This window comes from Hypoxylon fragiforme, assembly GCF_022984875.1.
Source record: "Hypoxylon fragiforme strain CBS 206.31 chromosome Unknown GGS25scaffold_2, whole genome shotgun sequence".
Lineage (NCBI taxonomy): Eukaryota > Fungi > Ascomycota > Sordariomycetes > Xylariales > Hypoxylaceae > Hypoxylon > Hypoxylon fragiforme.
In genome coordinates, this window is record NW_026054757.1 from 1900461 (window position 1) to 1915008 (window position 14548).

The 14548-nt window shown below is 47.9% G+C and overlaps 5 protein-coding genes across 5 annotated transcripts; 3 read left to right on the plus strand and 2 right to left on the minus strand.

Moving 5' to 3' along the window:
• Nucleotides 1-58: 58 nt before the first annotated feature.
• On the plus strand, nucleotides 59-3103 carry GGS25DRAFT_122742 (uncharacterized protein). Its single transcript, XM_049256147.1, has one exon. It carries the CDS (start codon nucleotides 180-182, stop codon nucleotides 2814-2816), a length of 2637 nt encoding a protein of 878 aa, XP_049120082.1. The 5' UTR covers nucleotides 59-179; the 3' UTR covers nucleotides 2817-3103.
• Nucleotides 3104-3203: 100 nt separating this feature from the next.
• On the minus strand, nucleotides 3204-5098 carry GGS25DRAFT_122737 (Mis12 protein-domain-containing protein). Its single transcript, XM_049256146.1, has 3 exons — nucleotides 4862-5098; nucleotides 4367-4739; nucleotides 3204-4287 (listed from the first exon to the last, which is right to left on the minus strand). Exons 1-3 carry the CDS (start codon nucleotides 4922-4924, stop codon nucleotides 3392-3394), a joined length of 1332 nt encoding a protein of 443 aa, XP_049120083.1. The 5' UTR covers nucleotides 4925-5098; the 3' UTR covers nucleotides 3204-3391.
• A 165-nt stretch (nucleotides 5099-5263) lies between these two features.
• Nucleotides 5264-6749, plus strand: GGS25DRAFT_122802 (uncharacterized protein). Its single transcript, XM_049256149.1, has 2 exons — nucleotides 5264-5558; nucleotides 5683-6749. Exons 1-2 carry the CDS (start codon nucleotides 5484-5486, stop codon nucleotides 6613-6615), a joined length of 1008 nt encoding a protein of 335 aa, XP_049120084.1. The 5' UTR covers nucleotides 5264-5483; the 3' UTR covers nucleotides 6616-6749.
• Nucleotides 6750-6877: 128 nt separating this feature from the next.
• GGS25DRAFT_122768 (translationally-controlled tumor protein) lies at nucleotides 6878-8022 on the minus strand. Its single transcript, XM_049256148.1, has 5 exons — nucleotides 7753-8022; nucleotides 7523-7640; nucleotides 7322-7459; nucleotides 7104-7263; nucleotides 6878-7015 (listed from the first exon to the last, which is right to left on the minus strand). The coding sequence occupies exons 1-5, from the start codon at nucleotides 7765-7767 to the stop codon at nucleotides 6931-6933; spliced, it is 516 nt and encodes a 171-aa protein (XP_049120085.1). The 5' UTR covers nucleotides 7768-8022; the 3' UTR covers nucleotides 6878-6930.
• Nucleotides 8023-8877: 855 nt separating this feature from the next.
• GGS25DRAFT_475753 (fatty acid hydroxylase superfamily-domain-containing protein) lies at nucleotides 8878-10989 on the plus strand. The gene is made up of 2 exons (XM_049259732.1): nucleotides 8878-9821; nucleotides 9886-10989. Exons 1-2 carry the CDS (start codon nucleotides 9140-9142, stop codon nucleotides 10317-10319), a joined length of 1116 nt encoding a protein of 371 aa, XP_049120086.1. The 5' UTR covers nucleotides 8878-9139; the 3' UTR covers nucleotides 10320-10989.
• Nucleotides 10990-14548: the final 3559 nt, after the last annotated feature.

The following is a 14548-nucleotide window of genomic DNA, read 5'->3' on the forward strand; positions in this document are numbered from 1 at the left end:
ATAAGATAACTAATAACTAGTTAATAAGATAACTAACCTTAATTAAATCTCGCGTCCACTTTTCTTCATCCTCTAAATTGAACTTTTGTAAATGTCAAAAGTATACCTTTTTGAACTTTTCAAACTGTTCGATATACTAGGAACTCCAACGTACTTTCATGCTTATGATATGACATGACATGAAGGGCTCTAGGACAACTTGCCTACTATGTCGTCACATTATAACGACTTCGGGCAGGTCACGCGCTTCCCAATGGGAAGCTCAAGCAGCTCGGCTATCGAGTACCTCTGCGTCGCCTCCTCAAGATACAGCTGCTGAGAACCCAAAGCACAATTCAGGGGACAATCCAGGGTCATCTAGGGTCCGAAGAGTGTTACCTTCACAACAGAAACTCAATCCTACTACACCATGGTCGAAAATTGGTCGAAAAAAATTGCCGCCTAGGGATTCTGCCCGCACGGATGCTATATTCCATCAAATCGTTGGCGAGCAGACCACGAGGATTAACACCTCACCAGGCGAGGCACAAAATGGTACCAACATGGATCTGGCCCTCGTTCAGGCAATCGGCAAGCTTGGGCATATGATCGACAAGGGCCAATCCGAAGCAGAGGCATACGCCTACCTCAAGACCGAGATATATCCTATGCTGCGCAAGCCGGATGTCACTATCCCTCGCGTATTTTCCCAGGTCGTGCTAAGACTGATGGATAATATCGTTGCTGCAAAAAGAGAATCCCCACGTTCTCCTGAACTACCAACAGTCGCTGATATATTTCGAGTATACGCCGACATTGGTGAGATGAAGCCCCAGCGATGGGCTACGCTCGTGGGAGACTTGGTACAAAGCATCGTGAATATTGACCCATCTACTGAGAAGCAGGCCACAACTCCTGTCGACGAAAAACTTGCGACCCGTGACGCCATGCTCATTGACCTCGTTGAATCTTGGAAGGTCTTATCCCTTCCCGGGGTTGTTCCTGCTACTCCTGACAATGACCTGACCGATGGATTCTGGTTCCCGAAGCTCAACAAACACGTGCTGGTAAAATCCTCAGGGCTGGGGAATTTTCCTGCAGCATTAGGCAGTCTTTTTTCACAATACCATGCAAATCAACTTGGTGCTCCCGTGGCCGTGCTAGCCATTGCCACATACACTTTGCTCCTTGATCCCCAACGAAGTAATATGATAGCTAAACAGAGTGCTGCGCGCTTCATCTTTAAGGTAGCATACCTTATTACATTTGTAAATTATGGAGAAGAAGCCCTCCGCACCGATGTCTTGAATACATTCCCAGGGCTAGAAAACTATATCATGGGCCAGTGGCCTATCATCAAAAAGAAGTTAAAAGATACGGTCGACTCAATGAGTTCAGGGACTACTTTTGCACCACCTTCCAACCATGTTTCTTCAACTACTCCAGGGACGATTATTGGGCCTGTCGTGGCTAGCCGCCTTAATCGAGCTTTTGTGAACAAAAACCCCAACGAGGTCAGCAATTGTTGGCAGGGTTTCGTCGGATCTGGCGATGACATATCTCCAGAGAGGGTCATGGAGCTTCAGAAAAATGCGGATCTCTTTGACCTTTTTATCAACATTTGGATGGGCTTAAACAAACCTGATCGCGCAATAATTGCCTTGAATACTTTGCGCAAAGTGGGCCTCAGACCGACGGTGAAGACTTGGAACAGCATGCTCGATGGCTGCAAGAAAGCTCGCAACATCAACGGCCTAAAAAATGTGTGGGCTAAAATTGCAGCCTCTAAAATCAAACTTGATATGCGAATATGGACTACGCGCGTGTCAGGATTAATGGAGGGCGGCGATTTCGAGGGCGGAATCCAAGCCCTACAGGAAATGGCACAGTTATGGAAGAAGAGTCGCGTGGATGAAAACGTTAGCGCTGTTGAGCCGACTATCGAGCCCATCAATGCAGCTCTTGTCGGCCTCCTACGAAATGATCAAGTCTCAACCGCTGAGAGCCTCCTAGCTTGGGCCAGCCGACAAGGCATTGAGCCTGATGCCTTCACCTTCAATACCCTACTCCGTCGTTTCGTTCGCGACGGTCGCCATGAGGATGGACGGCGGCTCTTTTCGATCATGAAAAATGCAGGTATACAAGCCAATGAGGCGACTTTTACCATCATTCTCGACTCGGCTTTCTCAAAAATTGCACCCAACGATGTAGAGACGCAAGCGCAGACAGTAACAGATGTGCTCAACGAGATGGAGGCAGCTGGGTTGGAAGCGAATATGCAGACCTATGGTAAGCTAGTTCATACGCTGCTACAAGCAGGAGGCCAGGCTCAAAAGGCTCTTAAATTCGTACTCGCACACTTGTGGGGTCAGGGCCATGAGATTTCGCCGCAGATATACACGATGTTGTTAGAGAATTACTTTGCGCGAAGCCCTCCGGACCTAGACGCCGTCGAAGCGCTACTACAACGTCGCCGTTTACTCCATCATAATGACGTAGACCGCATTCTTTCCGATCGAGTTATCAGGGGATACGTTATGGTAGGCCAGACGGACAAGGCGCTCGACATGTACTACCAGGTCAGCAATACCAACACTACCATTTCGCTGTCCACGTCAAGGGATCTACTCCATGCGTTATTGAACGAAGGCCGGATCGACGAGGCGAGGGGCATCGTTGCCAATACGAAGAAGATGTACAAGGCCACGTTTGAGGAAGCGACCGAAGCCTCTACGTTCTGGAGGCACCCTTTCTGGCAATTAGCTGTCAACGCTGGCATTTTCGACCAGGAAGACCCTACTACCACTACTTCTGTGGGAAATGGAACACGTACCTAAATGCTTCCCCTGCCTTCACCCAGGGAGGTAGGTTTGGTAGAGCCAGTCGGCGTGGATGTATATACTTGAATGTACCTAGCAATAATGTTGAGTTCGGATACACTTCGAACGTGGACTATATATATGCGCCTTCTGGACACCTAGGTGGATAAACAAGTCGATTGTAAACTACCTTGGCTAGGAGATTTACCTATGTACTACTAGGTAAGGATCCATCATACGATAAGGCGTTAACTCATTATTGACATATTTTACCCAACACCAAATAGAAATATGAAGTAATCGTCGTGAATTTGTTTTGTTTTCTTTTAATAATAAAAAAAGACCAAACCAAAGCTGCCTGACTGGGTTTACCTACCTACGTTAAAGAGGGGGGGGACTCCAAAAGGAAACAACACCCACCAAACAAAAACGCCTTCCCTGTGTTATGTTGTGTTGTGTTGTGTTGTGAGATATAGGTATTCAAGTAGGAGGAGCAAAGCAAACTAAGTAGATAGACGGACGGGTGGACAAACATGGCTTTGGTGGTATGTAGGTAAGTAAGTAGGTAGGCAGGTAGGTAGGTAGGCAGGTTATCAAGACTCATCCATGCGATCCTCGACATCCCTCGACATCGACCTCGTCGACCTCGTCGACCGCCCGTGGCCGGGTGTTGTTGTTGCTGCTGCTTTCGCTGCAGCGGCAGGAGCAGTAGCAACAGCGGCGGTGGTGGTGGTACCTGCACCTCTACCCTTCCCCCCTTTCCCTGTCTCCGGTGCAGCACTCGCTTCTGCGGGGAAGAGCGCAAACGAAGACCCCACGCGTGATACCTCTCCGCCGGGGATGCGGCCCCCTTCGCCCTGCCACTCGCCGTCGCGCACCTCGCCGTGGCGGCCGAGCTCGAGGCCCTCGACGCTCTCGAGGTAGCGCTTCGTGGCGCCCTCGACGTACTCGAGGCGTTCGCGTCTCCAGCTCTTCTTTTTCTTACTGTTGTTGTTGTTCTGGTTTGCTGTTGTTGAGTCTATGTCCATGGTATCTTGGTCGTCGTCATCGTCGTTATGGGAAGGAGTAGGGGGCGGGAGTAGGTCTGGGGCGAGTCGTTGGAGGGAAGTGGAGAGGGCGCGCAGGGCTTGCATCTGCGAGAGGGTGAAGGCGGTGGTGGTGCTGAGGGGGGCTTCGGAGCCGCCGTCGGTGAGGGTGCCCTTGTGGTGGAGAAAGGCGAAGGGGCTCTTCTTTTTGTTGTTGATAGTTTCGTTGCCGTTGTTGGGTTCGGCTGCGTTTTCACTTGGTTGTTGTTGTTGCGACTGCTGGCTACCCGCGCCCGAGGGCTTCTCCGTCTTGATCTGCGTGTCGGGGTGGCCGACGAGGGTTTGCAATTCGTTGAGAAGCTTCTCGTTGCGCGCGCGTTCAGCTTCGAGGAGGGCGTTGAGCCGCATGCTCTCGCGGAGCTTGCGCCGCAGGTGGTTGATGGTGTCGAGGCTTGGGCTGTTGGCTGTGGATCATGGTACAGTCAAGTTAGCAAATCTGTGCCATATGTAAATTTTGTCGGATGAGTTAAAAGGTAGGCATACCCGACGGGGATGAGATAGAAGAAAAGTCGAGTCCCTCATAGTGGGAAAGACGTATCCAGTTGCGGACGTCGGCGGGTCGTACGCAGAAGATGTTTCGCAGAACGTAGATCTCGAGTTTGTCGAAGTTACGGTCAATGCTGGCGCACAGCAGAGTCTCGAGCTGGTGCGTGCCGGACTCGATCTCGTTCTTGGCCGCCTCGGCCGGGTTTAGCTGTTGCGCTACATCCCCTCCTCCTCCTCCTTTCCCGCGAGTAGGTTTAGGGGGCTTAAAGCCGATACTCGAGGGCGGCGCATTTAGGAGGCCTTGCTCGACGCTGTTTAGAGCGCGTTCGGCGAGGATGTTTATGCTGTTGATAATATCATCGATAAGACTCTACTGAAGTATTAGTATACGCCCAATTGGCAGACACCTAGTATATATGGCTCAGGGGAGGTCATCCAAATCATGTAGGTAGGTAAACAGGGAATGGTAGGCAGGGGAACTGAATTACTAACAACGGGAGGGTATCCGAAGTGCTCGGTCAAGAGCACAGTATCTGAGTTCGCGGGCGACGTCATGATGGAGCATCGTCAGTCTCATGGTCCCATGCGTCGTGGTCGACTTAAAATACTAAATTGATAAATTCACATGCAACTTGCGACACGCGCGACGCGACTGAAGTTCATAAATGTATGTTATCCATCTTATCGATAAAGATGTTAGTTTACTTACTGTACCTAGTTAGCTACTTGTTTGGTGGGGTTTTACTTCAGCCTCAATTCAAACCTTCAAGTTTTGACTAATGAACATTCAGTATTAAAGCGGGTAAGTATGTGGCTGATAAATTAAACAAAAACAGGGGGCACGTCATAGCTTTATCCAATTTGAACTCCTCTAACAGTCTAACCTAGTAACATTGTCGGTATGTAGGAGGGTAGGTACGAGGTACGGTGTACGTGGTACATATAATTACAGCATTCAATTTTTAAATTTAAATGCCCATCAAACACTACCTAGTACCTAGTACATATGTACCATGTATGTATGTAGCATTGATACTTAACACTTAAACAAAGATGTATACAACATCCCACTTCCAAACATACCTTATAAACAGGTAGCACATTAGTCCTTACCATGTCCGATTGGAAGAACAGTCTCAAGGGTGGCTGGCGCCCTGAAAAGGGAGGGCCAGGCATTAGAGACCAAGTAGTAAGGAAGCACATTCTTCTGTTCACTACATAGGATTGCATATAACTATATATCATATCATATATATCATGCATACCTAATATACCTCTTATCCATCCCCAGCACGTGCTAACCCGAGAATCAGAAAAGCTTCATTGGCCGAGGAGACGACTCGTCGACTCAATCTTCCAGCGAACACACCGCAGCTCCACTATCCTCGCTACGTGATCCCTCCTCCTTCGGTCCCCCTCCGAAGCGTATTGGTGCCCGAAGTCCAGCTCCACCACCGCCTTTGCCCTCCTCGACAAAGCCCAATGGACCGCCGCCCTCTCTACCCCCTCGACTACCTCCACGAAGCAGCACCGCATCCCCCGCCCTAAGCCCTGTTTCTACCCCCGGGGGCACCCAGTCTCCCAGCTACTTCAACCAAGGGGCCATCAGCCGCCTCGGCGCCGCAGGAGTCTCCGTGCCAGGCTTTGGGATCGGTGGAAAATCCGCCGCCCCTCCACCTCCGCCACCTGCCCGCTCCCCTACAGCCACATCCGCATCCACCCCTACGGGAGGAGAATCATCGGCAAAGTCGTACAGCGGCCACCTCAGCGATCTACAGGGCCGTTTCTCACGGTTCAGCACGAGCGCTTCTGGTCGCAAAGAGCCGGTAGCTGCACCAGCCGCACCGAGCCAGGGTACTACGTGGGCCGAGAAGCAGGCGGCGTTGAAGACAGCAGCCGCCTTCAAGAAGGATCCGACGTCCGTTTCGTTCGCAGATGCCAAGATCGCCGCAGGAACAGCACATAACTTCCACCAGAGACATGGGGACCAAGTGGCATCAGGAATGAAGACAGCAAACGGACTCAGTCAGCGATTCGGTGTGAATGAAAAGGTGTTTGGGAATAATGGTGGGCAAGCCGGACAAGGATCGTCGTCTCCTATGTCAGCATTGGGGCAAATTTCAGGGGTCATCGCGAAGAAGAAACCGCCACCTCCGCCGCCGAGTAAGAAGCCCCAGTTATTCGGAGCCCGCAGCGAAGGGGCCGCTCCTCCTCCCGTGCCGTCGTCTACGAGACCCAAATTTTGATAACCTAAGGCATGAATTCACCAACAATTTCTTAGTGTGCGAAAAGGCAATTCACTCGGAAGAAAAAAAATCACCAATTAGGTTTCATGTAAAATATTCGCAAAACTTTTGGTACTCGCAATGCATTATCATTTTGTCTAGGAAGCAGACTTCAGCTGCGTGATACGCCAGATAGCATTCGCAAAAAACGAACTTATGTATCAAGCCTAGATCCAGCGGGTTATAGACAGAAGAAAAAGGCGTCAGGTCGTTTGATATGATTCGTTTATGACATTCGTTGTCAGGTTTTCCGCCTTGATAAATGAGGCTATTATCTTAAACCTTCATCGACTCCACGCCGTGCTTCCAGATGGTAATATAAGGAGTGATACCGTCCTCACGGTAGTTGAGGAGGACAACCCTATTAATCGAGTATTAGTATAGGTATCTAGGTAGGTAGGATATATATATCAACCTCATGGGGGTCTAGAGGCAAAGGCTCGACTTACATTCCGTCAACATCCATGCTCTCGCCAGTGTAGAATTCGTAGTCCTTGAAGTTGCTGATGATCTTCTTGGCGAATCCCTGGGCCTTAGTCTGGAAGTCCTTGACTTCCTCGGGGGATGAGCCGGTTTCCTGAAGGTGCTTGGCGAGCTTCTTCATGTAGCCTATAGTTGATGTTTTAATTAATGCCACCTAATATCATTAGGTTAAATATAGGCTTACCCTTAAGATATGCCAAATATGTGGCCTTGTCAAAGCTGGTGGGCTGTAGACGGAAAGAGTGGATGATGTTGTTGACCTTCTGGGCGCCATCCTCAGTACCCTCATCAGCCTCCTCGGCAGATGCGTTGGCACCAGTGTCTGTAAATTCCTATCAGCACACACAAATATTTCCTAGGTGTAAAATCGTGGACAATAACATACTGACTTCGACTGCGCCGATTTCAATCATAGCACAGTCAGCTTCGTAGGCAATCCCATCAATCTCCTTGACCTCGAAAGAGTCAGACAGGAGCTCGTCCTTGCGCTCGGTGAGAACATCCTAGATGAAGAGAAAAAGTCATGTTAATAAATGATGGAAGATAGTTGTTGTGTGATATTCATTAATATTCTACTAAATAGGAAGTGAAAATGGTTGGATGGTAAAGACGTACTCTGAAGATAATCATATTGTCGGTAGCTACGAAGCAGATTAATGAGCGATAGACAAGGTGAATGAGGTGTAATTATCGAGGTCGAGGAAGAAGAAGATTGACGGTAGGGATTGTTATTTTCTGAGTGGAAAGTACTAGTCGAGGGGGAGGAAGAAGAAGAAGACGGCTTTTTTGCGACAAGTTTAATGAGGGGCAGATTTTCTTACTGGCGGGGGACCCTTTAAAATTTTGGGCAGGAGGAAAGAACCTTAGGTGGGAATTTGAATGGAGGGGCGACAAGCGCTAGGCCCAATTCAGCTTCTCGATTAGATCTAGATTTTCTGCTTCGACTTTTTTTTTTATGTACTAACTATGTAACTACTGTACGTACCTTAACCTTACATAATATTTATGGATGTATCATGTACCATACCTCTAAGCCTGTCTCGTCCTAGTGCATTTCTTCAATGCTCACTCCCGAACGCCGAATATATTGTCGGAAATAACTATTAACATATGCTCTTCTAAAAGTTCTCACTGTTTCTGATCTCCCAGGTGTGGCAACATTAGTCATACGATGCATACGATGCCTGGTGTATACTGTAGGTCAGATATTTCACACTGTCGGGCTGACGAGGTTTCTTGGTGTTACCTGACATGTATTTTAAGCTTTGAGCTTTACAGATCCAAATGTGATGGCGCATATGCATATTTGCATATTTTGATTTACATTGATGCTTGTTACATAATCAACGGCCTTCTATACATGTAACTATGTATGATTCATCATCAATGATCCTACATTACCAATTGAAGTCATATTACATATAAATTGTGCATTGAAATGTAGGTACAACCATACAAGATCTACTGCTAGTCTGCTACATATATACCTAGTACCTAGTACTGTGCAGCAAACAGTGTAAGAAACAGGTGATCTCGGACTTGACGGATAGTAGTCTGCCGAGATTGATGAAATTGATAAAAAAAATAAAATAAAAGGGGGTCCAGCGTGAAGATGTGCAGACAATGATTCGATGACGGGCCACTAGAGGACCCAATAAGCATTAACGGCCCTCACGCGCTAAAAGTTTGATGCGTACTATGCCGTACCTAGGTAGGTACCTAGGTAGTTATTGAGGAACATTGAAGTCACATAGCTCTCCCAAGTGCCAAAAGTGCCAAAACCTCCTTACAAACTTCAATGCTCCCTCCCTACCACTTACCAACCTAGTGCCTACGCATTGCACACAACTACATTCCTTCTTCTCTTTTTTTCTACGACGACGATCCTTTTTATTTTATTTTAACACTTCTTTTTTAAAGAACCGTAGACCTTGCTTTTACCTATTTTGACTTGAATTGCCCCCCCAATCCTAATAATAACCGCGCCTGGCACAACTTAGTCATGGCTAATAATATGACGTCCGTCACGGACCTCCCGCCGCTCCCATCCTACACGGCCGTTGAGGCACCAGATCTAATATCATGGTGCCCAGACTTCTATCTGTCAATTCTCGCGCCGACCGTTAGCTACTGGGTTGTCTCCATCTTCTTTCACATCATTGATGTCCTTGACCTCTTCCCCCAGTATCGTCTACACACGCCCGCCGAAATCGCTCAACGCAATAAAGTTTCGCGATACGAAGTTCTTCGCGATGTCATTTTCCAGCAAATCATTCAGGGCGTCATGAGTGGCGTTCTGAGCGCTACAGATCCTCCATCATTAATGGGCATGGAGGAGTATGATGTTGCTGTATGGGCAACTAGGGTTCGTCTAGCGCAAAGGGCACTTCCTGCTCTACTAGGTATACTCGGCATCAATGCCGCAACAGTATCGAAGAATATGGCTGTCTCCCATCCGCTCTTGGCCGGTGTACTCGCTGGTGGACACTATCCTTTCCTTACCTCGGACCTCTCCGGCCCAGACGGGATTCCAGTGCCAACTTTTGCTACTTGGGAGCTTCTAGTCGCTAAAGCTATCTACCATTTGATCCTCCCAGCCCTCCAATTCTTTATTGCCGTCACCGCTCTCGACACTTGGCAGTACTTCCTCCACCGCCTCATGCACCAGAATAAGTGGCTCTACAGTTTGTCTCTCCCAATTTTGGTCTAGGTATCTAGACAGACAATGATGACTAATTAATCCTCTAGCTACGTTCCACTCGAGGCACCACCGACTTTATGTTCCCTACGCTTACGGTGCGCTATACAACCACCCATTCGAGGGTTTCCTTCTCGATACAGCTGGTGCGGGACTTGCGTACAAAATCTCTCTGATGACTCCGCGACAAGGCATGGTTTTCTGGGTTATGTCCTCTATCAAGACCGTGGACGACCACTGCGGTTATGCCTTGCCTTGGGATCCTCTGCAGCACATTACCTCGAATAACGCCGCTTACCATGATATCCATCACCAGAGCTGGGGAATCAAGACGAACTTCGCCCAGCCTTTCTTCACCTTCTGGGATAAGCTGCTAGGCACCATGTGGCAGGGTGACACCACGCTCAAGTATGAGCGTTCGAGAACGAGGGCGGAGGAGCTCTTGGAAGCAGAGGCCAAAAAGATATCTGCAAAGGCCCAATGAACACCTCGCCATCAAATCTGCGCTTATTTAGTGCGTACATTCGCTGTATCATTCTAGGGACGTTCGCTGTTTTTCTAAGGCGTGACGGGGTATTCTGGATTCATTTTGATTGAAGAGTCATGAGATGTATACATCCGGTGAGCATAGGACGGGCGTTTTCTTCGAGTCAGTCGCTACGACTCAAAACATTGATTTATTATAAAGGGGGTTCGGCATTGTGGTGGTCCCGTCCTGTGTTTGAACATTGAATTTGCTTACAGGCTCGGATATTTTATTAGGCTCTTGGCCTTATACTGCCAGTCATGACTGATGCGGTAAATGACGGGCCGATTCAGGGGGTTGCAGAGGAGAGAAAGAGAGAGGGCTACGGCGTTGACGTTGGATGCTAGCAACAATCTGGATTGCGTGGCACCTTGACTCTAGATAGTCACTGCCATGGCTTCTCACAAGTAATGATAATAACAACTGATTCGATCGCTGCATAATTATGTTTGATATACTCCATGTTGCAATGTGCTTGATTATGTAAGCTAGGTAGCTATATCGACCGCTTTCTGTACTTTCACTTTACTCTCGGGTGAGGAGTACTGTAAGGAGTTGCAGAGAACTACATACATCATATATAAGGCCTTAGGTACTTGATTGTATATTGATTATCTTCCTCTGTTTCTATTTTTCTAACACGAGGATTCGGTTAAAGGATATACTACTAGGCACAGTGATGTAAGCTACCTAGCACTTGTTCTCAAGTACGATTTGGTTTGATACCTATATTGTACTTTGGTCATTAAGCTGGGTGCCCTGAACGACTCGACTTTCTGGACTCAGGTTGCTAGATTGGTAGGTCGGCGGCAAGGGAAATTCGTATGTATTGCTGCTGCTGCTGAGATACTGAAACTACCGAGGAGGCTGATTGCATGAAGGGGTGTATATCATCGTGGATCACTAATAACTATCTACACCCAGGAGGTAGGTAGAAACTTCACCGTCCATGCAGACTACTAGGTATACTCAATAGTCAACACCCATCTACTCTCTATACTTAGCAGCAGGTATGCCTCGATCTGTGTTCAACGAATGTTAAGGCTACCTAGCTAGGAAGAATCCATGGCTAGTAAGTACCCAGAAGCGGTCTTGAAGCAACGGCCAGATCCGAGTAGGACACCTACCTAGGTAATTATTCGTACACTGGGTAGCCTCCTGTGCTATTTATATCTTCTATTCCTGGGGAAATCTGACATAACTAAGCGTTTCCTTACGAGTGCCTACATCATCATTAGGCTACTAGAAGAAGTAGGTTCAGGGCCAGGAGTACCAAGCATCTCCCTCCCAATAGTGTATCCAAGTACTATATATTCAACATACCGTGGAATATTAAGTTCTATAAGGGGCAAAACTGGCTCACGAGTGCTCAATTGCCTAGGTGCCTAACATTATATCGCCTACACTCCAGACTGATTTCATAACCAGATACCTACACGTGGTTGATTACCAGGTAGGAAACGTGCCTTCCGGCCGAGTCTAGGAACTACTTCTTGCCAGTTCCAGTCATGAAAGTTGAGAGCACAGCTACCTAGTCAAAGCCTCGGTAAGATGCCGAGTAGCCAGGCTAGGTAGGCATGTAATAGCCTTGCACGAAGTTTTGTCGCTTGAGCGGCAATAGGAAGAGAATCATCTACCTAGCCGTCATTACCTAGCAGACAGTTAGAAAGGGGTGATTGAACAAGTAGAAAAACGATGGACCCTCTCCCAACCCCATTTTAATCTACCAACGCAGCCAAAACCGAGCCTCCAGACTATCAGAAGCCTAACCCACCCAGGCTTTCCTTCTTTGCCTCGGGGAAGTCCTGTAGCACATTCCCAGTACACCGAAGGGGTGGAAATGACGAACGCGGGCCTGGACCGTGTGTTCTTCACCGACCTAGTGGTAAGTATGGATGTCTCATGCTTGTTTGCTCAGAAAGGCAAGTAAGGTACCTAGGTAGGTAGTAGGTAACGGCTGGTTCGTCGTAAGCGTGTGTGTGCGTGTGTGTGTGTAGCGTAACGTACATTAAAGCAAACTCCCCACCGGAAGAAGCGATAAATAATACTTCATGAACGGTGGAATGGAACTGGTCTGAGACATTTCTGAGCTAGGCGGTCTAGGCATAGGACGCCACGGATAGAGCCGCAATGCCTAGCGAAGATATGTATGCACGCAGTGCGGCTAGCAATGAGTACCTGTATCGTTAAGGGGAGGCAAACATACAGCGAAATCACCTTAGAAACCGGAAATCCTCATAGGCAGGCAGGTAGCTAGCTAGAAGCTGACGTGTGCTGCTGAGGATGAAGGATTTGTGATTTTATACCTCCTATTGCATTAACGACTTATGCGCTGGAAAAAAATTAGTAGCTAGCGATGTCTCCGCGGGAGGTTCCTCAACGCCCCAGACATGCTGAGGCCAGAGGCCTGCGTAATCTCAGTGTTGTTAGCATTTATCGTTGTTGTTAGGTAGCGTTCTGGAATCAGTGCCCCCAGGCCCTGAATGCAATGTTCTACTTCTTCGCCAAGGCCAAGTATACGACGTGTGTCCTCTGGACCTATAAGGCTGTATTTTACGTACCTACGAGGAGGAGGAGCAGGAGGGTCTCGTGCCATGAGATGCAGACGGGCAATCCGAATCATTTTGATGGCATCATATTTTGGAGCGAATGAGATGTAATAAACGCCGGGCGTCAACTTATTACTTAGGGGGAGGTCTCAGGAGCGACGATATAGCGCAGAGACTGCACTGGATTTGTAGCTGCTTGGAATATAGGGGCAAGATGGCTGTATCCATGGCTACCGACATAATTGCCAGGCTTATTAACCACCTAAACATCCATTCACTAGGAGGTTAGGTATGCTATAGAATCAGCTAGTCGAACGATATCCCTGTTCTAGAACAGGTTTGGTTTTGCTTTAACAATGTGCCAGATTACTGAGCATGAAGCAAGCTATGCTCGGGGACAGCATAAGCATAGTTCGGTGAATGGAGAGGATGTCATTAGCTTTAATGAGTCAAATAACAAATAATGCCTTTGATTTATCATCAGTATGATAGAAGTCACGATCGTTGAACGAATCCTTTGCCCTAAGTAGAAAAATGGCCTGGAGACAGGGCGTCGTTCAGCTAGGGTGGATCTGTGTCAGACTATGGCTCATAAGTTCATAACCTAGTCGACGCCGACCCAAATAGTTGGGACGATTTACGAACTTTGCATGATGTCAATGGCAATAGCTGGTTTGCTTTTTAAGAAAAATCTCCCGAGCCAATGCCAATTTGTTCCTCAACAGTACGCCTCATGTGTCATGAAGCAAAATTTACACAATTATTATGGCGTCTGGGACCAGCAAGCCGGAACCCCTTGACCAAGGAGACTTGTCCTTCGGGGCGCATCCTCAACTAGAACGGATAAAGTTGAGGGCCATTAAAGACTCATCTCTTGTGGTGGTGATAATGAGTCACGACAGTAGGACGTGTTCAATGTTGCTTTTCGACGCCCAGGTAGCACATCCTAAAAACCCCCACGCTAAGCCGAAGTCCTTTTGTTGATTATACTCGGTATTCTCGATCTCTAGTGTTGCAGAGTACATACATAATAGTATGCACAGAAAAACATTGACAAAGCTGAGACCTGATTCGGATAATGACATGGATAGTCCTGATATCAAATGATGTATGCACCTGTATGTACTATGTATGTAGGTCGGTGACTAACAGCTAGTAACAGGCCCATCAATGGCAGATACTCGGCGATCTCTCGTATTGTCGTCGGACTTGAGGTCGACTGGGATCAGGCATATGGCATCCGCATATAAATGGGCGCCGCCCGCTGGCCCGGCAACTCGGGGCACTAAGAAGATGTGGTGAGCTTCCAGAAGCGTACGATGTCAAGCTGAAAGCGCCTTTGCAGATCATGATGTTTCACCGACGAGGTACTGTATGTAAGGAAGCCCAAACGGATGGGTCGGGTTTCGTGCCGTGGCATTCTCTTAATGGTTGTTTTTGAAACTTCTTCACTTCACTTCATTTTACTTGTTCTCCATTCACAACCACACTCTCGCATATTGGGTCTCGTACTTTCTCTCGTATGTCCTGTCGTTGCTAATGGGTTCTTGAGTTGAAGGCATATGCAATGCAACTCAGCTAATAGTTTCAGCCGATATATGCAAGCCACAACCTGTCATTTGGGTTCTTTAACCAGTC

Coding starts and splice junctions, on each gene's coding strand:
- GGS25DRAFT_122742 (XM_049256147.1), top strand. CDS start 180: ATGAAGGGCTCTAGGACAACTTGCCTACTATGTCGTCACATTATAACG.
- GGS25DRAFT_122737 (XM_049256146.1), bottom strand. CDS start 4,924: ATGACGTCGCCCGCGAACTCAGATACTGTGCTCTTGACCGAGCACTTC. Junction 4,740..4,861: donor ACTTCGGATACCCTCCCGTT/GTTAGTAATTCA, acceptor ATACTTCAGTAG/AGTCTTATCGATGATATTAT. Junction 4,288..4,366: donor TTCTATCTCATCCCCGTCGG/GTATGCCTACCT, acceptor CATGATCCACAG/CCAACAGCCCAAGCCTCGAC.
- GGS25DRAFT_122802 (XM_049256149.1), top strand. CDS start 5,484: ATGTCCGATTGGAAGAACAGTCTCAAGGGTGGCTGGCGCCCTGAAAAG. Junction 5,559..5,682: donor CAGGCATTAGAGACCAAGTA/GTAAGGAAGCAC, acceptor CCCGAGAATCAG/AAAAGCTTCATTGGCCGAGG.
- GGS25DRAFT_122768 (XM_049256148.1), bottom strand. Junction 7,264..7,321: donor ATATTTGGCATATCTTAAGG/GTAAGCCTATAT, acceptor CATCAACTATAG/GCTACATGAAGAAGCTCGCC. Junction 7,016..7,103: donor AGCATGGATGTTGACGGAAT/GTAAGTCGAGCC, acceptor CTCGATTAATAG/GGTTGTCCTCCTCAACTACC.
- GGS25DRAFT_475753 (XM_049259732.1), top strand. CDS start 9,140: ATGGCTAATAATATGACGTCCGTCACGGACCTCCCGCCGCTCCCATCC. Junction 9,822..9,885: donor CCAGAATAAGTGGCTCTACA/GTTTGTCTCTCC, acceptor TTAATCCTCTAG/CTACGTTCCACTCGAGGCAC.